The sequence below is a fragment of the Ranitomeya variabilis genome, chromosome 3, assembly GCF_051348905.1.
Source record: "Ranitomeya variabilis isolate aRanVar5 chromosome 3, aRanVar5.hap1, whole genome shotgun sequence".
NCBI classification, from domain to species: domain Eukaryota; kingdom Metazoa; phylum Chordata; class Amphibia; order Anura; family Dendrobatidae; genus Ranitomeya; species Ranitomeya variabilis.
The window spans coordinates 658113870-658140055 of record NC_135234.1 but is presented as its reverse complement, the minus strand read 5'-3'; the positions used below and the strand labels follow the sequence as shown (position 1 = coordinate 658140055).

At 41.4% G+C, this 26186-nt stretch overlaps 1 protein-coding gene across 7 annotated transcripts in view; it reads left to right on the top strand.

Annotated features, from left to right (window-relative positions):
- The window catches only part of CSRNP2 (cysteine and serine rich nuclear protein 2), a 68078-nt gene extending 54542 nt beyond the window's left edge, over positions 1-13536 (top strand). For all 7 annotated transcript variants that reach the window (XM_077297810.1, XM_077297808.1, XM_077297811.1 and 4 more), the window contains 4 exons: positions 290-465; positions 1254-1513; positions 10723-11019; positions 11457-13536. In XM_077297810.1, coding sequence (XP_077153925.1) covers positions 306-465; positions 1254-1513; positions 10723-11019; positions 11457-12290 — 1551 coding nt within the window. In that variant the 5' untranslated portion in view covers positions 290-305 and the 3' untranslated portion in view covers positions 12291-13536. The remainder of the gene's footprint in view (positions 1-289; positions 466-1253; positions 1514-10722; positions 11020-11456) is intronic.
- The last annotated feature ends 12650 nt before the right edge of the window (positions 13537-26186 follow it).

The window sequence follows — 26186 nt, the reverse complement described above, 5'->3', positions numbered from 1 at the left end:
TTCATGACAGGAAATGTGTACTGTGCCTTCAGTTCCCTGACATTTTGTGTGCCAGCCATTAATTGCAATTTGCCGACGAGCTTGATAAGGATGCTTTGCTGTAAGCTGCTGAGAGCCCTGGCTTTGATGTTGACAATGCCGTAATTTGTAAAGGCACCTAGCAATGCTGCCTAATCCATCACCAATTAGTTGGCTTAAAAAAAATGTTTGAGGAGCCCTATAGACCACCAGAATTCCAGTGCACTTCTTTTTATCTTTCTTACACATTTCTATCATTTCTTTCTGTCAGGAAAACTCTGAAACAAATGGATGCTGTGACGAGCAGAAGCCTGAAAAGAAAATTTGAAGAAGTAGATGCTGGCTCGCCAATTTCTACATCAAAAGATTCTGATGATGAGATCTCAAACAGCGACAGTGCCGATAGCTGTGACAGCATTAATGCTCCTACCACCACTGAACTTATCCGTATGTTATTTTCGGGAATGCTATTGGGCGGTGTAACTGGATTGTTTTATTCTCATAGACATAATGCCTATTTAGACAGATTGATCATCTTGGAGCTAGCGTTCCGATTGTCCCGATTAACAGCTTGTCTAAGAAGGTTGGAAATCACCCGATGAATTAGCAAATTGCTTGTTCGTCAGATGCGATTTTTAAGTTAGGATCTATAGATCTATAGATCTTAACAGCTAATTTACATATTAAGAAAAACATTGCTATCTCTAGAATAAAATATCAGATTGAAGATATCAAGGTACTCATTTAGTCAATTTTCTGTGACCTACATGCCCATATAGATGGCTTAGGAAGGATGATAATATTTTTTTTTTAGAAAAAATGGAAGATAACTAGCAATTACTGTCCATGAAGGACAGGATCGGTATAAGAAGAAAAGTTTGAGGATAATCAAAATTTCTAGAATGGTATATTGTCTGGCACATACACCAGTCCAGCAATGTAACCTGTCAGTAGCACTGTTAGTCCTTCATTTTGTGTGCAAAACTATTCCCATAAATGTCGTCAAATAGTCCTTTAACTTACCGTACCTACTTTTTTTTATCCTCTCCATTCATGTGAATGCTTTTCTCATAGTCAACCGTGCACATCATTCATCCATAGATGAAAACCAAGAGCGTTCTGTCTGGATCTTAAATTTATTTTATCTAGAAGTGATAGGAAACGTTACAGTGATTTTTATATGTTATAAAAGATATTTAAGTAATTTTAAACTACCGGTATTTATTTTATTTTAGCAACATCCATCCTGAAGCGACAGAAACTTCTGAGACAAAAGAATGTCCGTTTTGACCAGGTCACTGTCTATTACTTCTCACGTCGCCAAGGATTCACCAGTGTGCCAAGCCAGGGCGGTAGCTCCTTGGGAATGGCCCAGCATCACAATTCTGTACGAAAGTACACACTGTGTGAGTTTGCCCAGGAACAAGAGGTGACACATCGGGAAATCCTGCGTGCGCACCTAAAGGAGGAGAAACTTCACACAAGGAAGATGAAGGTGGGTCACTGGTGTTTTCTGTGATGCCAACCTAGTGATGCCAGATTTCATTAATAAATTAATGTTCTGCATCAAGGACCTGATATGTTCACATGGCACATGTACAGATTGCAGCCATTTCAAAGTTTACAGCCTCATCTGACCATAAGACACGTTCTCTAGATAGAACACTTCATCTCCTTGTACTCCTTTTCAGTGGATTCATATAGGAAAATGTAATATGCAGTAAATTTGACAAAACTTTAAATTAGTCTCAAAGTTTACAAAGGGTAACATTAAATATCCTCATAGTACTCCTCAAAATGTACAGTAACTATAAGCAAAACTAGACAAAGGGGGTGAATGAGGGTAACCTCAGCATTCCAATCCAGTCAAGACCTACCTGTTCTTCTGAACACTGCCTTTGGGACATGTATCTTGTCTGCACTTAGAATGCTCCTCTTCCTTCTAGAAGTTTAGTTGACTAGATTCCTTTCACAGATTAGGCAGTTGTGGTGTTTTATCAATATTGAAAAGACTAGGAAATCTCACTGAGTGTGTATGGTTTACACTACTGCACTGTTCGCCCACTCACAAGTTAGCAACGGTGTTCTACTAGTAGACAATATACGGAGGATGGAGTAGTTTACCAGTATGTTTCTGGGTTAATATCAAGTGCAGGCTACTCAATGTTATTTGCAGAATTTGTACCTCTAAACTGGTTAAATTAATGTGCTTCCCAGATTGATTATACTTGGAATATTACACTTGCATCATGCATCTCCACTACCTTCAGGTTCTCTTCATTCCCTAAGGTGTGCATGATGAAATGTCCCTATGGAGACTTAGTCTGTTGCTGACATCCTTGCCCTTTTAGCGAGCACTTTTTAAATATATTGGATCCATTGAGACCATACTTAATTTTATAGAAAGGTTGTAAATTCACCACCTTCTTTTTTTATAATATACTTTGAATGGAAACGGATTTGGGTGAGGCTTCAAACATATCGCTGTATTAATAATTGTCTTCAAGCAAATAGGGTCTAAATGAAAAGTCCCTTATTTTACAACCAAGTTACTTATGAGAGAAAATAAACACAGACACCAGGCACTCCCATCCTCTGAACAACATGAAAGTTTGACAGCAGAAGTTTCTAAACTCTTTTGGACCAGTGATCAGGTTAGATTCAGTAGGATGATGTAACAATCTTTTCTAAATTGATGTGTGGTTGATGTTTTCACCCAAATCTGGCAAGCTGTAGGCTTTTAGGAGACTCCTCGCTGATATGTATATATTGGTGGGTAGTCTCTTAAACGCCTACAGCTTGCCAGATTTAAGTTAGGACATAAACCACACATTTTATATATATATATATATATATATATATATATATATATATATATATATATATATATATATATACAGTTAGGTCCATATATATTTGGACAGAGACAACATTTTTCTAATTTTGGTTACAGACATTACCACAATGAATTTTAAACAAAACAATTCAGATGCAGTTGAAGTTCAGACTTTCAGCTTTCATTTGAGGGTATCCACATTAAAATCGGATGAAGGGTTTAGGAGTTTCAACTCCTTAACATGTGCCACCCTGTTTTTAAAGGGACCAAAAGTAATTGGACAATTGACTCCAAGGCTATTTCATGGGCAGGTGTGGGCAATCCCTTCGTTATGTCATTCTCAATTAAGCAGATAAAAGGCCTGGAGTTGATTTGAGGTGTGGTGCTTGCATTTGGAAGGTTTTGCTGTGAAGTAAACATGCGGTCAAAGGAGCTCTCCTTGCAGGTGAATCAAGCCATCCTTAAGCTGCGAAAACAGAAAAAACCCATCCGAGAAATTGCTACAATATTAGGAGTGGCAAAATCTACAGTTTGGTACATCCTGAGAAAGAAAGAAAGCACTGGTGAACTCATCAATGCAAAAAGACCTGGGCGCCCACGGAAGACAACAGTGGTGGATGATCGCAGAATAATCTCCATGGTGAGGAGAAATCCATTCACAACAGCCAACCAAGTGAACAACACCCTCCAGGAGGTCGGCATATCAATATCCAAATCTACCATAAAGAGAAGACTGCATGAAAGTAAATACAGAGGGTTCACTGCACGGTGCAAGCCACTCATAAGTGTCAAGAATAAAAAGGCTAGACTGGACTTTGCTAAAAAAAAATCTAAAAAAGCCAGCACAGTTCTGGAAGAACATTCTTTGGACAGATGAAACCAAGATCAACCTCTACCAGAATGATGGAAAGAGAAAAGCATGGCAAAGGCGTGGTACAGCTCATGACCCAAAGCATACCACATCATCTGTAAAACACGGCGGAGGCAGTGTGATGGCTTGGGCATGCATGGCTGCCAGTGGTATTGGGTCACTAATGTTTATTGATGATGTGACACAGGACAGAAACAGCCGAATGAATTCTGAGGTATTCAGAGCCATACTGTGTGCTCAGATCCAGCCAAATGCAGCCAAACTGATTGGTCGTCGTTTCATACTACAGATGGACAATGACCCAAAACATAAAGGCAGCACGGTGGCGCAGTGGTTAGCACAGCAGCCTTGCAGCGCTGGAGTCCTGGGTTCTAATCCCACCTTGGACAACATCTGCAAAGAGTTTGTATGTTCTCTCCGTGTTTGCGTGGGTTTCCTCCGGGCACTCCGGTTTCCTCCCACATTTCAAAGACATACTGATAGGTAATTTAGATTGTGAGCCCCATCGGGGACAGCGATGACAATGTGTGCAAACTGTAAAGCGCTGCGTAATATGTTAGCGCTATATAAAAAATAAAGATTATTATTATTATTATTAAAGCCAAAGCAACCCAGGAGTTTATTAAATCAAAGAAGTGGAATATTCTTGAATGGCCAAGTCAGTCACCTGATCTCAACCCAATTGAGCATGCATTTCACTTGTTAAAGACTAAACTTCAGACAGAAAGGCCCACAAACAAACAGCAACTGAAAACCACCGCAGTGAAGGCCTGGCAGAGCATCAAAAAGGAGGAAACACCGCGTCTGGTGATGTCCATGAGTTCAAGACTTCAGGCAGTCATTGCCAACAGAGGGTTTTCAACCAAGTACTAGAAATGAACATTTTATTTAAAATTATTGAATCTGTCCAATTACTTTTGGTCCCTTTAAAAACAGGGTGGCACATGTTAAGGAGTTGAAACTCCTAAACTCTTCATCCAATTTTAATGTGGATACCCTCAAATGAAAGCTGAAAGTCTGAACTTCAACTGCATCTGAATTGTTTTGTTTAAAATTCATTGTGGTAATGTTTATAACCAAAATTGGAAAAATGTTGTCTCTGTCCAAATATATATGGACCTAACTGTATGTATATATATATATATATATATATATATATATATATATATATATATATATATATATATATATATATATATATATGTCAAAAGTTTGGTCACACCTTCTCATTTAAAGATTTTTCTGTATTTTCATGACTATAAGAAAATGACCATTAACAAAAAAAGTGAGAAACAACTGAAATTATGTCTTATATTCTAGGTTCTTCAAAGTAGCCACCTTTTGCTTTGATGACTGCTTTGCACACTCTTGGCATTCTCTTGATGAGCTTCAAGAGGTAGACACCAGGAATGGTTTTCACTTCACAGGTGTGCCCTGACAGGTTTAATAAGTGGGATTTATTGCCTTATAAATGGGGTTGGGACCATCAGTTGTGTGTTGAGCAGAAGTCTGGTGGATACACAGCTGATAGTCCTACTGAATAGACTGTTAGAATTTGTATTATGGCAAGAAAAAGCAGCTAAGTAAAGAAAAAGTAGTGGCCATCATTACTTTAAGAAAAGAAGGTCAGTCAGTCCGAAAAATTGGAAAAACTTTGAAAGTGTCCCCAAGTGCAGTGGCAAAAACCATCAAGCGCTACAAAGAAACTGGCTCACATGAGGACCGCCCCAGGAAAGGAAGACCAAGAGTCACCTCTGCTTCTGAGGATAAGTTTATCCGAGTCACCAGCCTCAGAAATCGCAGGTTAACAGCAGCTCAGATTAGAGACCAGGTCAATGCCACACAGAGTTCTAGCAGCAGACACATCTCTACAACAACTCTTAAGAGGAGACTTTGTGCAGCAGGCCTTCATGGTAAAATAGCTGCTAGGAAACCACTGCTAAGGACAGGCAACAAGCAGAAGAGACTTGTTTGGGCTAAAGAACACAAGGAATTGACATTAGACCAGTGGAAATCTGTTCTTTGGTCTGATGAGTCCAAATTTGAGATCTTTGGTTCCAACCGCGGTGTCTTTGTGCGACGCAGAAAAGGTGAATGGATGGGCTCTACATGCCTGGTTCCCACCGTGAAGCATGGAGGAGGAAGTGTGATGGTGTGGGGCTGCTTTGCTGGTGACACTGTTGGGAATTTATTCAAAATTGAAGGCATACTGAACCAGCATGGCTACCACAGCATCTTGCAGCGGCATGCTATTCCATCCGGCTTGCGTGTAGTTGGACCATCATTTATTTTTCAACAGGACAATGACCCCAAACACACCTCCAGGCTGTGTAAGGGCTATTTGACCAAGAAGGAGAGTGATGGGGTGCTACGCCAGATGACCTGGCCTCCACAGTCACCAGACATTAACCTAATTGAGATGGTTTGGGGTGAGCTGGACCGCAGAGTGAAGGCAAAAGGGCCAACAAGTGCTAAGCATCTCTGGGAACTCCTTCAAGATTGTTGGAAGACCATTACCGGTGACTACCTCTTGAAGCTCATCAAGAGAATGCCAAGAGTGTGCAAAGCAGTCATCAAAGCAAAAGGTGGCTACTTTGAAGAACCTAGAATATAAGACATATTTTCAGTTGTTTCACACTTTTTTGTTAAGTATATAATTCCACATGTGTTAATTCATAGTTTTGATGCCTTCAGTGTGAATTTACAATTTTCATAGTCATGAAAATACAGAAAAATCTTTAAATGAGGTGTGTCCAAACTTTTGGTCTGTACTGTGTATATACAGTGTGTATATATATATATATATATATATATATATATATATATATATACATACAGTATATCATGTGTACATGTGCACATATGTACACTGACGAGCAAAAGGATAACAATGTTCTGAACCTTTGACTTCAGGCTTCACATCTCACCATCCATTACTTCTTAGAACGTGAGACTACCATCATTTTATAGAAAATCATCTTGGCTATCTCATACATAAATTTGACTTGCTACTATTTAGCATATGATTAGTTATGCAGATTCTTGTCATGTCACTGCATTGTTACGGTTTTGCTCCTGCTTTTGGAAAAATATTTTTCTTCCTGAGTACTACAAAATGCAACCTGTTCTCACATTCCCTAGTATCTCAATGAATTATTAGGTGGATTCCCAAGCACACGGTTACTGGTTAGAATCGAGGAGCAGCCATGAAGAAGATTTCCCAAGTAAAGAGAAACCACATCTTCCAGCTCATCAATAGAGGTTTCTCGGCCAAGAAAATTGCCAAACTGCATCATGTGAGTGCCATGACAGTTGGAAAAACACAAAATGAAGTCAGTCCATCCATTCAAAAGTCAAGATGTGGACATCCAGGCAAAATATTGGAGGCAACAAGTTGGCTCATCACTAGGTCTATCCGTTCTGGTGCGACAAACGTCCATATCTCACACGTTACACAAGTCTGGAATGGTGCCTGAAAAAAAGTAAAGAAGCCTTGACTTCAATATCATCATAAGAATCATTGGCTCGAATTTGCAAAAAAAGAGAAAAAAGTGGACAGTAGAAGATTGGAAACGGGTGACTTGGAGTGATGAGACAAAAGTCAGTAGAGTAAACTCAGTACAAATGGGTCTAGAAGAAACAAGGGAAAAAATGGCTAATGGTTTGAGAAATTGAGGGAACTGTCAGATACAGTTCAGGAAGCCTGATGATATGCGGTTGTTTCACAGCTAAAGGCCAAAGGCTTTGGATACTTGACCAGGATTGATGGTGGTCTCAATGCTGAGCTATATGTAAGTATCCTACAAGACCAGTTACTCAGTACACTCGAGTATTATGGGTATGAAAAGGACGATACAGTATTACAGCAGGACAATGACCCGAAGCATACATCGAAATTGGCGAAGAAATAGTTCAACGACCTTGAAACAGAGGTGCTGGATTTGCACCCACAGTACCGAGACCTCAACCCAATCAAACACTTTTGGGTAGAGTTGAAGAAGAAGCTATATACATTCCCGAAGTGAGTCAACCAGTATGCACCAACTTGGAATCAGATTTCGGTCGAGACATGCCCGAATCTGGACGACAGCATGCCCATAAGGATTCTCGCAGTGGTGGAAGCCAAAGGTCGATTTACAAAATACTAACAAAATAATAAAAAATTACATTTAGATTTTTAGGAGCAAAACAGTAACAATGCAGTGACATGAAAAGAATCTGTATAACTAACCATATGCTAAATAGTTGCAAGTCAAATTTATGTTCGGAACTGTAGTCGATGGTGAGATGGAGCATGAAAGCCAAAAGTTCAAAATATTGTTACCCTATTTATGGTCAGTGTATGTAAATGTATACACACAGACACACCATAAACTGCAGATTAAAACGGTATCCTGACCAAAGACATTTCTAGCTAATCGCTCAGATGCTATGGAGATCTAAGGTTGCAAACCCTGTTCTAGAATCCAAGGTAGACAGCGATGACCATAATAGAAGGAAGATGAGGATCTCCAGGCTATGCATGTGCGCACTTACAGTTGGGTCCAGAAATATTTGGACAGTGACCGAATCTTTGTGATTTGGGCTCTGCATGCTATTAATTTTTTTTATTTAAAATGAAACAACTGCGATGCAATTGAAGTGTAGACTTTAAGATTAATTAAAGGGTTTGAAGAGAAATATCCTGTCAAACATTTAGGAATTGCACAAAGCTTCCTCAGAAGCTCAAAAGTAATTGGTCAAATGAACTTTACCATAAATAAAATGTTCATTTTAATACTTTGCAGAATCCTTTGCAAGGCAACAACTGCTTGATGTTTAGAAGCCATGGAAGTCACCAAATGCTGAGTTTCTTCTTTTTGTGATGCTTTGCCAGGCCTTTACTGCAGCTGACTTCAATTGTTGCTTGTTTGTGGGTCTTTCTGTCTTAAAGTGAATCTGCCACCTGATTTTGGCTCTATAAACTGCGGCCACCGCCATTAGGGGCTTCTCTACAGCATTTTGTAATGTTGTAGATAAGCCCCCAATGTAACCTGAAAGATAAGAAAAACAAGTTAGATTATACTTACCCAGGGGCGGTCCGGCGCATCCCATCTTCATGCGATGACATCCTCTTCCTTGCTTCTGTCACGGCTTCTGCACAGGCGTAATTCACTACCCTGTTGAGGGCAGAGCAAAATACTGCAGTGCGCAGGCGCTGGGAAAGGTCAGAGAGGACCGGCACCTGCGCACTGCAGTACTTTACGCTGCCCTCAACAGGGCAAATCAGTACGCCTGCGCAGGAGCCGCAACAGAAGCAAGGAAGAGGACGACATCATATGAAGATGCGACGCCCATCGGAACCAAACCAGGACCGCCCCTGGGTGAGTATAATTGTTTTTCTTATCTTTCAGGTTACATGGGAGGGGGGGCTTATCTACAGCATTACAGAATGCTGTAGATAAGCCCCTGATGGCGGTGGCTGCAGTTTATAGGGCCAAAATGAGGTGACAGATTCCCTTTAAGCATGTGAAATGCTGCTCGATGGGTTTGAGATCTGGTGAATGACTCAGCCATTGCAGAATATTCAACTTCTTTGCCTTAAAAAACTCATGGATTGCTCTCGCAGTATGTTGTGGGTCATTGTACTGTGAATCGCCTTCCGATCAACCTTGCTTCATTTGGTTGAATCTGAGCAAAGCGTATTTCCCTGTACACTTCACAATTCATCTGGCCGCTTCTGTCTTCAGTCACATCATCAATAAACATTAGTGACCCAGTGGAAGCCAGTCATGCCCATGTCATCACACTGTCACACTGCCTCCACCAGAGGATGTGGTGTGGTTTGGATCATGAGCCATTTCAAGCCTTCTCCATACTTTCTTCTTTTCATCATTCTGGTACAGGTTGATCTTAGTTTAATCTGTCCAAAAAATGCTTTCCAGAACTAGCTGTCTTCTTTAGATGTTTTTTTTGCAAAGTCCAATCTAGTCTTTTTATTTTTATGGCTGATTAATGGTTTGCACCTTGTGGTGAATCCTCTGTATTTGCTCTCATAAAGTCTCATAAAGTCTTCTCAATATGGTAGACTTTGATACTGAAACACCTACTTCCTTCAGTGTTCTTCACTTGGGTTGATGTCCTGAAGGGGGTTTTCTTCACCATGAAAAGGCTTCTGCGATCAACCACCACTGTTGTCTCCCATGGATTTCCAGGCCTTTTTGAGTTCCCACGTTCACCAGTACGCTTTTTTTTTTTTTTTGCAGAAAGTATCAAACTGTTGATTTGCCCATTCCTAACATTTCTGCTGTCTCTCTGATGGATTTCATCTTTTTTTTTCTTTTTCAGCCTAATGATGGTCCATTCTCTTCCACTGAGAGGACCTTTGACCCCATGTTGTGGGTTCACAGCAACAGCTTGCAAATGCCACACCTGGAATCTGCTCCTGACCTTTTGCTTGTTTAATTGATGATAGATTAACGAGTGAATAGCCAATGCAGTCCGTTAAAGAGCTTTTGAGATAATTGTCCAATTACTTTGGGCCCATTTAAACAGAGGTAGCTACATATTAGAGCTGAAATTCCTAAACCCTTATTCCGATTAGGATGTGAATGCTCTCTAGTTAAAGATGAGAGTCTGCACTTTAAGTCCATATTGATTATACAACTGTATCTTGCATATGTTTTGGTAAACTGCTATGCCAAAACTAGTCAGTGTCTAAATATTTCTGGACCTAACTGTATCTGCATTTAAGTTAATAGGACTTTGCGGAAACAGCCCGGTGCACTTGCTTGTTGTGTGGTAAGAATGTGTGTGAATATACCTTTAATATATTTTTTTCCACTTCTCTTATAAATTTGATCATTCTCTGCTACATCCTCACAGTCTTTGGCCACATGTTTGGCGTCTGTATGGGAGATTAATAAACTGTTGTAAGGTGCCCGGAAATGTCTTTTTTTTAACACCATTTTATTCACAATATTTATTCCTTTTTTTTTGTGTTTTTTTTTATCTTCAGTTAACAAAAAATGGTACCGTAGAATCAGAAGAAGCTGAAGGCCTCACCTTGGAGGATGTTTCAGATGAAGATATAGATGTAGACAATGTTGAAGTAGACGATTACTTCTTCCTTCAGCCATTGCCTACAAAGAGGCGCAGAGCTTTGCTCCGAGCAGCTGGTGTACATCGTATAGATGCTGAAGAGAAGCAAGAACTCCGAGCCATCCGACTCTCTAGAGAGGAATGTGGGTGTGATTGTCGACTCTTCTGCGATCCCGAGGCTTGTCCATGCAGTCAAGCTGGGATCAAATGTCAGGTGAGGAATAACACTGTGTTTGTCCTTGACTCTCCAGCCCCCATTTGGCATCATTAATACCTCAATAAACATGGCTTCATGGAAGGTTTCTCAGTTTTCTATAGCAATTTGACTTTTTTTTTTTTTTTTTCAAAACTGTAATCAGAAGTAAAACTTGAATTTTGATTTCTCAAAGACACAAGTGGCCCTATGTCATTTAGAAATAGACCTATTTTTTCACATTGTCATACATTGTGTCATATTTCTTGGTGCTAAAAAATAAAATGTTTAGTTTATTTTTACAATATAGGTTGTATATATATATATTTTTTTATAAACTGAAATCCCTTGCTGTATATTATATAGTCACGTTATTAAAGGAGCATTCCTTGTTGATGTGCAGGTTTTCTTACACAATTCCTTCCTTTGTCTCTTCCCTGGTGTTCTCACACTAATAGGTGGATCGTATGTCCTTTCCATGTGGTTGTTCTCGGGACGGCTGCAGTAATATAGCTGGCAGGATAGAATTTAACCCTATACGTGTACGGACCCATTATCTACACACTATCATGAAACTTGAGCTGGAAAATAAGCACCAGCAGCCACGACCTCCACCCCTTGAAGAGGAGCTTCCTCATGCCTCTCTTGCTGTCCATCCTCACCAGGAGACGCAGGATTTCCATGAATTCATTGCTGAGAACTATCACTTGGAGAACGAAGCTGCTGTCAGACACCTGCAAAGTGCGGAGGAACGCCAGAGGCTCCTGGATGAGGGTGATGAGGCGTCTAGTCTCAGTCTTGACTCCAGCGTGGAGTCTCTAGATGTATGTCTTCTGGAGTCTCCTATCTCACTGCCACCATCCGCCTGCCATTCCTCCATAAATCCTGTTTTGTTGTCTTCTAGTTCTTCGGTCCTCTGCTATACCGATGAGGACTCTGGGAGACCAGCCACACCACCGGATTACTCTGATGGAAGTGTGGTGTCCATTTATGATCACAATTCAACAGGATTAGACACAGGGTCAGAAGTGACAGATTCTGTTCACTCTGAGGCCACCGAACCAGGTGACTCTGTAAAGATTAACAATGAGGTTTGCACTATATTGACCCCATGCTCTAAAGAGGTGGACCCACCCTCTGAGTCTGGGGGCAATTCCTCTGACTTGGCATCTCAGACTAACAATCCATTAGTCACCTGCTACAGTGAAGGGGGGAAGCTGCGAGAAGATCCTGAAAGCCAAACCTCCTGGTCAGGCCAGCCGTTTTCTGCAGAAAATACCCTGACCGCCTGACACTTTTCGGAAACATTTTGCACAAGCCGCTCCCAACTTTCCCCCTCCACTTATAATCCCATTCCTCCCTTGTCTTACTACCCTATGCGCACCTGTGAAAGAAATCTATTTATACAGGATTTGTCCTCCTTTACTAAGGTCCATTTTTATTATGAGATAAAAAAAACAATCCATTCGTGAGACGAAAAAAAGACCCATGCCCAATTCTTTTCTTCAGTTACGCAATTATGACTTTTGTAAGTACCCTTTAAGCAACCTTTTGAACAAGCCAATAGAAGTTTTCGATATACATGGCTTTGAACTGGTTTGGTTAATAGGGGTGACTTTTACCATTTTACTGGGTTTCATTGCAATATTTTCCCCCAGGTGATTTTAGGTGGATCACATCTGATTGCCATCATGTAAAACACTATTTGCAAACTAGCAGCCGTACAGATTTTGGTCAGTGGAGGTAAAATATGGTTCTGCTACCTGCTTCTGACTTTTAGGATCTATTCTTTCCTGGAGCCCTTTGTTGCCGCTTTGAGTCTCTACACACTTATAGGAACCTAATGTGTGACGAAGAGCTAACTTGCCCCTGTAGTACAGTGCTATGGAGTAGGGTTAGCGTGAAATCTCAAAGTCTGGAGAGCTGAGCTGCCTTCTTTTATTTTATTTTATTAATATTTTCACGTCCCGGTGCAGATGCACTTTAACTTCAAGGCAAGTCTTTAAAAACAGAACTAACCTACAGGACTCTCCTCAACTTAATAAAGCTGCTAATCTTTCCACCTGGACGATTTAAAGGGACAATTTCTCTCCAACGTGGTAGTCTTTTATCCGTGTGGATCTATGGTATCTATTTCAAGCAGTGACCCCAGGGGTTGGTGCCTATGTGTAAACAAGCAGTATGTATAGAGCCCTTTTTTTTTTAAATTAATTAGGTTTTTACATTTAATTATTGTGTTTAAATTATAAAATTTGGAGAGATACAGAATATTTATTTCCAGATATTATTGATCAACCTGTTTTGATTTTTTATTTTGGCAAACGTTTAAAAGTAAGAAGCCATTGCCATGGAATTTAATGTGCCGCAGATTGTGGTTCTCGCTGTCGTCCAACTTATCGGCTTAGATTTAATGGCGGAATTAAAAAAAACAAAAAAAAAAACAAACAAACTGACATTCTAGTCTAATAAGTCTGATCTAACAGGTTGGTTTAAAACTGGCTAATAAAAGGTTGCCACCTACCGCTAGGCTGGTACAGATCTCGGTCTTAGTGTGTTTCTTTTAGACTTAAAAACTTATGTTTTTGATATTTTTTAGCCTACTCTAAAAATCATTATTAAATGTACAATGTGGGAATTTGGTGCATTGTAAAGTATATCACTGCGCTGAAGCAGTGCTGGGGTGCGAGAGAGACTTTGGGGAATTGCAATACATGGGAAAAATATTCGTATAGGAAAAACTATTTATGTAATTGATCCTGAAGCGTTCGCATTGGGTCAGGTCATATCAGGTCAGGTCCCAATTCTCCTACTAGTTCATGTGTTGTCTTTTAAAAGAAAACTTCAGCTCAATGGAAAAATGTCACCTACATTTGTCAGGCATTGTGCTTCTGTATTTGCGGTTTTAACATATTTTTTGCGTTGCTTGTTATCTTTTCTGGCATTTCCATAACAGCCCAGGTTATCGTTTGTCAGGTGCACATTGCCATGCTCCTACTGAGCTCCCCCCAGGGTGTAGGGGGTGCTGGAAACTATTCACGTGACCTGCCGTAACTAAACTAATAGGCTAAAGTCACGTCAACATTTTCTGATATAAGTAACGGACGCCTTAGCAAGATGTCTAAGGTGTTGTGTCCGTCTTATGCTTCCGTGGTTACATTTATTTATATCATAAAATTAGGGATATGCACATTTCACTGTCATATAATAATCTATACCCACCAGAAAATAACCTGGCATCTGAAGCGCAATGTACACTTTTTTTGTTCAATTATTTTCTGCATAATTCATTTTCTATTATAACCCTTTAAAAGAATCTGTCAGTAGGGTTTTGCTACCACATCTGAAAGCAGCATGATGTAGGGTCAGAGACCCTGATTGCAGCAATGTATTACTTTAATTTACTGGGTGCTGCAGTTTTAATGAAAAAACTGTTTTCTCTGCTGTAGATCTAGCAGTTCTCTGAATGCTGAGCTCTGGGGGTGTGTGGTTGGACTAACTGTTATCAGAACAAGTAGTCTTCCAGTAAAAATCTCCTGCTGATAAAACAGTGGTTTTATCAAAACTACAACAAGCAGCTCAGTAATGATACATTGCTGGAATCAGGGTCTCTGTCTCTACATTATGCCACTCTCTGATTAGATAGCAAAAACCTGGTGTCAGATTCCGTTTTAGTATACACTAAATTCAATTTCAATTGTCCGACACTAAATTATAATCTTCCCAAAGAAGTGAGAAATGCACCTGTAACTAGAGACTAGTTTTGGTAGTTGCATACAGAAAGGAGTGTGAAGTATTTAATGATGCAAGCGGTGCATTAATGAATGCTCCTGTTATCATCTGTCTGGAACGCTCCAGGGTCAGGCTTCTCTTTAAAGTGTATGTATACCTTTGTGGGCAATTTTTTTTTTACTTAAAATAAATCTGTCTTCAGGTTTTTACCACCTTATCTGAGAGCAGCATAATGTAGAGACAGACTCTGATTCCAGAAATGTGTCACTTAGTGGGCTGCTTGCTGTAGTTTTGATATAATAATTGTTTTATCAGCTTGAGATTATCATTAGAGGACTAGTGAACCTTCTGCCAGGTAGTCCAGCATATTCACGAGCTGTGTATAACCCCGCCCCCACCACCAATTGGCAGCTTTCTGCGTACTGTTCCTGAGCAGAAAGCTGCCAATCAGTGGTGTGGGCGGGGTTATACAGAGCACAGCATGTAGTGCACTGCTGAGTCTGCAGCAGAGAAAGCTGGGATTTTATCAAAATGACTGCAAACTGCTCAGTAAGTGACACATTGCTATAATCAGGGTCTTCTGCCTCTATATGATGCTACGCTCAGATGGAATAGCAAAACCTTTGGAGACAAGTTCCCTTTACGTATATACATTTTTGACTGAAACTAAATTGTACAGTTAGGTTTCATTTCTAAAAATGTTGAATCGTTTCTAAAGCCTGGATGTATCACTACCGGACATAGCGGAAGGAGTTGACAGTGAATCCATCAGTAAGCTGCTTTCTTCTAAGCTGATTCCTGACCTCTTCATAGTTGAAGTTTGGTCAAAAATCAGCTTAGAAGATGGTTCAGAAGAAGAAAGATAAGGGTTACAAACGCTGCTGTCAGATCATTAACTATTAACTTTTAGGCCACAGCTGAAAAATAAAAATAAAAGTTCCCCAGAATTTCTTTGACATTTGTGTCCCGCTTCGCCCCATCCAATCCTGCTCTTGGCAGTCCTGTCTTCAGTGTCCTCTGGTTATATACCGCTATTACATTGGTTCTCCAGATGCATGGCCATTTTTTGAGCACTTGATGCGGCCTCCAAACAACGTAGTGTTATTGTCAATGATCATGTATTACATCATTCTTGTCTGCGCTATGTCCGTATTTCCCGTGGGGCTCCATGCTCCCATTTGCAAGTGATGTTTATGGAAATATTGAATAAAGGAGATGGTCATGGGCAAAAAATAGATTATAAAACCTAAATGGCCACACTTAGCAAAAGATGCATTTTTTTTTTTTAAAGTATTTTCTGAAGATTTGGCAAGAAAGTACCGTAATTTAAATCAGCTTCCTAATGTATTCTGGGAAGCTTAATTGTGGCTTTAGGAGATCGCTATTTTTATTTGCAGTGTGGGGGAGGCAAAGACAAATTAGGAGTTTACAAAGAAAGCAAATGAAAATGTCCTCCTTGTGTTCGTCTTCTAGAACTAGGTGACATTCTGCACTTATAGACCATTGTTCTATGGCTGTAGTCCATAGGTGCATCTCACAAGCTATTCCTTGGTTTCCATAAGTCACAGATTTTGTAGTCATAATGATGATTGTACTCGTTCACACAGATATTATAGGAGATTCCAAGACTCGGCACTGACACTGAGCTGTCCCGATAGTCGGTGACGGCCATACATCTGTATTAGCCGCTGCTAGCTACAGATACGTAGGGTTTTATGTGACACAGTGAGTTCTGCTCCATACAATCTGCAGATTCCCTTTACTAGATTGTCACATTCTCTATGGGAAAAGATATTGTTGAGCGAGAGCAGAAAAGCAGCCAAATTTATTGCACTTGTACTCAGGACACTGGTCCACTACAACAGTCGTCTCTAACCTGCGGCTCTCCAGCTGTTGAGAAACTACTGGACTGATTCATCACTTGTGTTTTTTTTAAGACACCTTTCTTTTTTGTCTTCTAGCATTCATGCATTCTTTGTTGTTTTTTTTTCTTCAAAATGGTTCACACGGTTCGTAAATTTTGCACAAAATCAAATTTTTTCTTTTTATTTTTTTGCCTTAAATCTCTTATGACTTTTTGAGCTAAAGAGTGATACGTTCCTCAAAAATGTTTGCGCACAAATTTCAGGCGTAACTAAAATCACTCCTGGCGAGGACTGGGAGTACACTTGCACAAAAATTTTTGCAACTTTTTTTAAAAAAAACATCTCGAAACCCCAAATTCTACCCACAATGATGTACATAAAAAAAATAAAAACAAAGGTGAGCGCCTAGAAAATGGAGCTTAAAAATGGCACCAATTAAAAGAATAAGGCGTTCAGATGAAAACCAGCCACAAATGTAATCCCGAATCTGGCCCTAAGACTCCCATAAAATGCTAGCGTTGCAGTTTTGGAACCACAGGAGCAAGTTTGAGATCACTACATTAGCCGATATTCCCACGGCTCAGGTTCCACAATAATACCACAACAAAGCCCATGACATCCAGCAACAAACAGCTCCATCCAAGGCTGGTAGTAGAGGGTCACTTTGGTTAAAAAGGGTATCAAGCTACAAATGTTATGAAGTACACAGCACTCTACTATTTCAAATTAAAGGGGTTACAGAAAGTTTGGAAGTGATCCTCCATCCATAGGATAAGGGGATATCTTTCTGATCACTGGGGTTCTAACCGCTGAGCCTTCCCCTGATCATGAGAACCAGGGCTCTGAAGATCTCGTGTGAATGAAGCGATGATCGCTCATGCGCACTGTTGTTTCATTCATTCATTCATTTTTAATGGAAGGGCCAGAACTCCCTGCGGACACTGTGCTGGGCTATCTAGGGTGGGCTCATAGGGAATGAATGGAGTAGAGGTGCGCATGATCAACCAATGTTCCATTCATATGGGGCCCCTGGGTCTTAGGATCAGTTGGGGTCTCAGTGGTCGGACCCCCGTGATCAGGAAGTTAACCTTTATCCTATGGATAGGGAGGTACTTACCAACTCTGTACAACCCCTTTTAGTTAATCATTTTACAATTTGGAAGGTATGACACACCTACTGGTGATATGCCCTGTGTAGCTGGCGGCTGGCCCCGTGGTACCTGTCACTTCACATGTAGCGTACAATTATTTAACAACTAGACTAAGGCTCTGTCCACCTTGGCGTCACGGTTCCTGTTTTTGCCAAAGCCATTTTATTCCTTTTAAACATCGTAAGGACTCCGTTCACACTCGCATTCTATAGTTTATCATTCTTTACCCGTTGTTGCCATAAAATGTACTATAAAGTCTACGGTGCTGAAATGATATATGTCTGTCCGAAAGATCCAGGTTTTTTATATGAAATCTAAAAGATCCAAATTGTTAGTTTTGGTTATTTAAAAAAAAAAATCATTTGGTATAGTTAGTATGACTGGGCCTTTTAAAGGAGTTGTCCTGAGTTGAAGAAATGTTGTATTTATTTCCAAAATGGTGTCGCTCATACCCATTCAAGTCATCCCTTATTAACTATTTTGGCTTTTTACTAATAAAATTGTAGAAAACTGGCTCCTAATATACTGTACTCTGTAAACGCTAAGTGCAGGCCAAACCTTTGTGGACGTAGAACGCTGGTTCCATATATCATGTAGGACGCTGGTTACACTAGGTACGTCCGCGGAGGTGTAAATAACTGGTGCAAATGCACTAGCAAATTCTGGATATGTTGTTGTGTTCTGCTTTACACAATGGAGGACACCCAGGTTTTCCTTTCGGTAAAAGTGATGATGATCTCTGCCATCAGACATGACCGCTCAGCATTACAGGGACTAGGTAGGTAGTTCGATGATTCGGCTCCACGTCATTCCAGCTGGTGGTGGTAAAATACAGAATTGCATTTGTGCCATACAGTGGGCTGTAATGAAGCTTCTGTGAGCCGCCGCTCTACGTAGATCACATTGTGCCTTTAAAGGGAACCTGTCATCCCCAAAATCGAAGGTGAGCTAAGCCCACCAGCATCAGGGGCTTATCTACAGCATTCTGGAATGCTGTAGATAAGCCCCCGATGTATCCTGAAAGATGAGAAAAAGAGGTTATATTATACTCACCTGGGGGGGCGGTCCGATCCGATAGGCATCGCGGTCTGGTCCGGGGCCTCCCATCGTCTTACAATGACGTCCTCTTCTTGTCTTCATGCCGCAGCTCCGGCGCAGGCGTACTTTGTTTGCCCTGCTGAGGGCAGCGTAAAGTACTGCAGTGCGCAGGCGCCGGGAAAGGTCAGCGAGGCCCGGCGCCTGCGCACAGCAGTACTTTGCTCTGCCCTCAACAGGGCAGACAAAGTACGCCTGCGCCGGAGCTGCGGCATGAAGACAAGAAGAGGATGTCATTGTAAGAAGATGGCAGGCCCCGGACCGGACCTGGGTGAGTGTAATCTAACCTCTTTTTCTCATCTTTCAGGATACATTGGGGGCTTATCTACAGCAGAGGTGTCAAACTGCATTCCTCGAGGGCCGCCAACAGGTCATGTTTTCAGGATTTCCTTAGCATTCCACAAGGTGCTGGAATCATTCTGTGCAGGTGATTAAATTATCACCTGTGCAATACAAGGAAATCCTGAAAACATGACCTGTTGGCGGCCCTCGAGGAATGCAGTTTGACACCTCTGATCTACAGCATTCCAGAATGCTGTAGATAAGCCCCTGGTGCCGGTGGGCTTAGCTCACCTTCGACAGGTTCCCTTTAAGGAAAATGGCAGTTATGTCTTGTAAGAATAGAGACGAGTTGAGTTATATGAACCATCTGGATAGTGAGAAGGCAACAGCGTGCTGACCAGAAAACCATTGTGCCGCACAATGCCGAGCCGATGGAATTCACATTCACTACAATTTACGGCTGTAGTCCAGATATGTACAAGATAAATCCCAGTTTTACTGTCGCCCACATACACATTCGAACCAAAGCGATGATCGGGTGAAAATGATCATTTCATCATTTTAGCCAAATGGTGTTTGCGATGTAGTTGGCCGTGTTTTGATATTTTGTTCTTCCAAAATCCGGACAAAGGATCTCGTTCATATGAAGATGGTTCCTTCTTTCTGGGAATGTTCCCGATCTTTCGTTAGTCGCACAATGTCCCCTGACGCTCGTGGTTTTCATTAAGTTACATCCACTTTACTTGAACCGTTAAGCACAGCTGATATTGTGCACAGAGTAGTTTACGGTCTGTGTAAGCGTGTCCTTGTGCACGCGCGGTTTTCTACAGGACTACAAGTTAACAAGTTACATCCATTTTGGATCAATCAATAAAAGGGAGAGTGAGTATTTAGGATAGACCCAAGAAACCTTACAAGTGCCTGAGTCAGATGACTATTGCTTAGTACTTACTAATAGTGATAAGCGAGTGCACTCGTTGCTCAGGTGACCTCCGAGTATTTGTAACTGCTCGGAGATTTAGTTTTCATCGCTGGCAGCTGAATGATTTACAGCTATTGGCCAGGTTGATTACATGTGGGGGTTGCCTGGCTGCTAGGGAATTCCCACATGTAATCAAGCTGTCTAGTAGCTGTAAATCATTCAGCTGCTGTGATGAAAACTAAATCTCCGAGCAGTCATAAATACTCGGTGGTCACCTGAGCATGCTCGGGAAAAATCTGAGCAAGGAGAACACTCGCTCATCACTACTTACTAATGCTTCACGCCATATCAGCTGCTGATTTCAGACACTGGCAGAAAGTAAATGGCGAGTTGTTTCTAGAGTTTGTTTTTATTCTTAGAGCTGAGGATGAGGAATGTATACCCTGACAATGCATGGCGTCATGTTAGGTGGGTACTGGGTGGCAGAAGAGAAGGGCCTTAGTGCCCTGGTGCATGCTATTGCCCAATATATCAATTTTTTGGGAACAAAAAAACAAATGTTTTAATTGTGCTAAATGGGGTTGGATAGCGTAAAAGTAGTATTATATCATCAACTGTGCACGCAAAATCTTTATATTACTTCATCCAAGACATCAGTGTATTAACACTAAAAAGAATCCTCTCGATCTCCATTTTCTGCAAGGTAATATTGATTTATTAGAATAAGGGTACTGTCACACAGTGGCACTTTGATCGCTCCGACGGCACGATCCGTGACGTTGCAGCGTCGCTTGATTATCACTCCAGCGTCGTAGACTGCGGTCACACTTTGCAATGCACGGCGCTGGAGCGATAATTTCATGACGTAGTTGCGATGTAGAAGTCATACGGGACATTGGGAATATCGTGCACACCTTTGTTACACGCTGCGATCATGCCGCCACAGCGGGACACTAGACGACGAAATAACGTTTCAAACGATCTGCTACGACGTACGATTCTCAGCAGGGTCCCTGATCGCAGTAGCGTGTCAGACACAGCGATATCGTAACTATATCGCTGGAACGTCACGGATCGTGCCGTTGTAGCCACCAAAGTGCCACTGTGTGACAGTACCGTAAGGCTATGTTCACACATTGGGTTTTTTTCTGCATATTTGCGTTTTTTCACCCATAGGAAACAATGGGTAAGTGCAAAAATGCAGCAAAAAACCACAGGTATCAGGTTTTGGTGCAAAAAAGAAAGTTGCATCATGATTTTTGACGGGGCACTAAGCTTCATCAGCATGCACAAGAGAACAAAAACGTAGCAAAACTTGTTGTTTTTTTTTGTAGCTGACTCAAGAGAGTTTTACCTGCAGAAAAAACCACTGCAAAAACGCAACGTGTGACCATAGCCTTATACCATGTCTGCATTTCTCTATGTTTTCATGGCTTGTGCAAACCTTCGGCCCATTTCCCTTAGTGCCATTGTTTATTCTCCTAGGCGGCTGTTACATGTCTGTGTATGGACTGTGATTTCCAGTCTGGCTGTAGGTTTCCTCACCAGATAAGATAATGGTTTGTTTTTCTTTCTAGCATTAAAATACTACAATTTTTCTAGTGGAAACCTCTTCACCAAACCCCTCCTTTGAGCATTTTTTTTAAATTTTTTTGGCTTCCTTTTTTTTTTCCTGCATTTTTTTTTTTTGCCGCTTTTTGATTAGACGATGCCTAGCTTGGAACATTTTCTGGCAGAAGCCGCTTAGAAAAATTGATGTGCTCTTTCTTTTCTTCTACCAGATGTTTTGGAAAAGCCTGAAGTGCTCAAACGACTGAACATACGAACACCAAGTCGGGTTTTTCACATAGACATTATTAGGATTCTTTTGGTAAAAAAAAAAGTTGTCATGGGCTGTTTTGGTCTTTCGATTACATTAGTAATGCTTTATGGATGACAATCCAACAAATGGTCGCACCTTGGCCAATCCAAAATGGCTAAATCTAGAGGAGACCCCACCATAATAATCTTTCTCTTCTCCCCATGTGCCATCCTTAGATTGGCAACATATCTTTGTTTTTCTGGAATTTCAAGGGTTTAAACCTTCTTGCAAAATTCTTTGGTGAAATCCAGCCTCCAGTCATGGCTTCTACCCACCTGTCCGGGGTCTCGGCCGACCGGGACGCAGCGTGCCTGACTTATACTTGAAATAGCTGTTACTAAAGTTGAATTCTTTTGTTGTATTAACAGAATGAAACTAAGCAAACAAAGTTGTTGTAAATGAGCTATAAAAGATTGAGATTATAATGTCTGTAAAGCGCTGCAGTGTATGATGGCGCTATATAAGCATAATAAATAGGAATTGAGACACAACTTGCACAAAGAATAATGTGTTGCTAGGGCAGCGTGCAAGAATCTTCTACTGTATAGGCTTTGCTAGGTATTGCAAGAAGGAGATGTAAAGACAGACGTATACTTGGAAACCAATACTACGCTATGACCACACTACAATGATTCTCTATTGGTGCTGTGAGCTCTAAACAGGGCAGGGTGGTCAGACGTGTACAGACTACTTCCATAGAATTTCAAGAGTCCATTCCATTGGGTTGATGTCGTTAGGGTGTTTTCTGATTTTTGGTTACTCGCCAGGTGTCTGTATCGCGTGGATCTCCTGCTGAGCTTACGATTAGTCTGTGTATTCCGATGTGATGGACGTGATACATGTCGCCACCTTGTGGGAGATATTATTTAATGCATTTAACACTCGGACGTCACAACTTTTTCCATTTTGTAGTGTTAGCGTAATCGAATCTTCCCGGCTTGTGTAACCCATTCTTCATCCCTCTAATCTGCTTTTTTTTTTTCTTTTCAAACTGTACACAAAATTTATCATTTCAGTGTAAAATTCAAAGCTTGCCATGTTTCCCGCGCTGTCTCATTTGAGTTTCTAGGATTTCTGAAATGTGACAATTCTGTATTTAAGAGAATATTTAAATGTAAAAATAAATAAAAAATTATGATCAAAGCAGTGATGCCGCCTGGTCGTGCTTGCTTTTAACCATATGCTTCTCTACAGATGTCGATATGACAGCATGCCCGTTATATTGTATAACCGATTACTTCACTATAGCTCTGTGGATTTGGCCAGACAATCCTGCAATCGGCAGAAATAAACGGAGTATGGGATTTAAAAAAAAGGGACATTATGTACACGGGCTCCGGCGATATTGCATGTTTTCATTTCTCTAGGAGTCAAAGCAAATGCATCACTTATAGCTTCTGGCCCCCGCTGCCACACCTGTAACAGGGTCCCCACCTAAAATGTGCCCTTTATAGTACTGGTGTTTTCCAATGAGACTTATGCAGATATTAGGGGCTCAGCTGCTACCTTTACACCCTCACAGCTACACCACTTCTTCAAGGAGAGAAAAACTGTGAAAAAAAAATCATCTTATAAAACTCACTATAATTTATTTTCTCGTTTGTTATACCTGTTAATTCAGAAGAAAAAAAAAATCTGTATGAAGTCTGAGAAAAAAATAAGGCAAAACAGGACACACGTATTGGTGCTGTAAAAATATTTAGAGGGAATTTGTCAGCAGGTTTTAGCTATGTAATCTGAGGGCAGCAAGAGTTAGGGGTTAAAACATTAAATTCAATGATGTATCACTTAATCTGTGTGCTGTTTACTTACAATGAAGGTTTGATCACTAGGACATTATCACTGCTGAGACTAGTTGTCTATAGACAATGTACATATAAGCTGGCGTGGGCAGGGTTAGCTTTCTCAGCTCTGCTGCATTCTACATCTAAGAACTACGATTGTATCACAACTGCTGCACCCAGTAATCTAAGTAATACATCACTGGACTCGGGGTCTCTGCTCCTACATTATGCTGCTCTCAGATGAGGTAGCAAAAACCAGATTCCCCTTAATACAAAACTACCCAGAAAAATGTGGTTTAATTATGCAGTTAACATGGTGACAATATGGAAATTACACCATGAAGACTTGTTACCTGCTGTATAACTATTGTTCTGTTTTTCAGTGCAGGACATCATGAGGAGAGTCTTTAACTACTGACATCAGCGTACAGCTCTCCACTAGTGGAAAGAGCTTTTTGCAGCAACTCTCTGCTCTGATTGAGATGGAGATCCCATACTATACAAGTCATTGTGTGATCCTATCAAGGTTGTGATAATCACTGTGGAGTAAGGGTACCGTCACACAGTGGCATTTTTATCGCTACGATGGCACGATCCGTGACGTTCTAGCGATATCGTTACGATCTCGCAGTGTCTGACACGCTACTGCGATCAGACACCCTGCTGAGAATCGTACGTCGTAGCACATCGTTTGAAACTTTCTTTCGTCGCTGGATCTCCCGCTGTCATCGCTGGATTGTTGTGTGTGACAGCGATCCAGCGATGCGTTCGCTGGTAACCAGGGTAAACATCGGGTTACTAAGCGCAGGGCCGCGCTTAGTAACCCGATGTTTACCCTGGTTACCAGCGTAAAAGTAAAAAAAAACAAACCGTACATACTCACCATCTGATGTCCGTCAGGTCCCTTGCCGTCTGCTTCCCGCTCTGTCTGTCTGCCGGCCGGAAAGTGAGAGCAGATCACAGCGGTGACGTCACTGCTGCGCTCTGCTCTCACTGTACGGCTGCACTCAGTCAGAGCAGGAAGCAGACGGCAAGGGACCTGACGGACATCAGATGGTCAGTATGTACTGTTTGTTTTTTTTTACTTTTACGCTGGTAACCACGGTAAACATCGGGTTACTAAGCGCGGCCCTGCGCTTAGTAACCCGATGTTTACCCTGGTTACCAGCGAACCTCGGCATTGTTGGTCGCTGGAGAGCGGTCTGTGTGACAGCTCCCCAGCGACCACACAACGACTTACCAACGATCACGGCCAGGTCGTATCGCAGGTCGTGATCGTTGGTAAATCGTATAGTGAGACGGTACCCTATGGGTGTGTTCACACGTTCATGGTTTTAGATCCAAAGCCACAAGTTGATTAAAAAAAAATAAAAAATAGAAGTGTGTCTTCCTTTTATACAAGACAGTCCTCCATTATCGGTTCTTAACTTTAGATTCAAAAAATTGCACTAAAATCCACCTGAACATGGGAGTGCACCCGTTAGGCCTGAGGTTAGGGTTTGTGATTCACATTCAAGTTCTATCTACGATTTCACGGACCAAACTCTTGACCATTATAGTCTATGAGCATGTTGATATTTTTTGCGGACCGAGGGGAGACTTGTATGGTTTCAATGCCAGTCTAAAATCAATCGAGTCAAGCCTATAGGTCCATGAAAAACTTGCACAGCACTCAGATAGCATCCTTCTTGCATCCGTATGCTGTCCAATTTTCACATTTGTTTAATATGAGAAGCTTAAGAAATGCAAAAAAAAAATCCAAACACTGATGAAAAAATGGACTTACTTTCCGGTAAAGAGTAGTGATGAGCGAATATACTCGTTACTCGAGATTTCTCGAGCATGCTCAGGTGTCCTCTGAGTATTTTTTAGTGCTCGGAGATTTAGTTTTCATCACCGCAGCTGAATGATTTACATCTGTTAGCCAGCATAAGTACATGTGGGGGTTGCCTGGTTGCTACGGAATCCCCACATGTAATTATGCTGGCTAACAGATGTAAATCATTCAGCTGTAGCAAGAAAAACTAAATCTCCGAGCACTAAAATATACTCGGAGGACCCTGAGCGTGCTCGAGAAATCTCGAGTAACGAGTATAATCGCTCATCACTAGTGATCCACCGTTCAAATACAAAAAAGGACAGGAAACCTACAGAATAAAGTGGTGTATTCTCTCCAGTGCATCAGTTGGTTTACAGATCATGAGGACACTCCTTAATATTAACCCCTTTCTGACATTAGACGTACTATCCCGTCGAGGTGGGGTGGGCCCGTATGACCACCGACGGGATAGTACGTCATACGCGATCGGCCGCGCTCACGGGGGGAGCGCGGCCGATCGCGGCCGGGTGTCAGCTGCATATCGCAGCTGACATCCGGCACTATGTGCCAGGAGCGGTCACGGACCGCCCCCGGCACATGATCGCGGTGTACCGGCGGAATAGGGAAGCATCGCGCAGGGAGGGGGCTTCCCTGCGGGCTTCCCTGAGACCCCCGGAGCA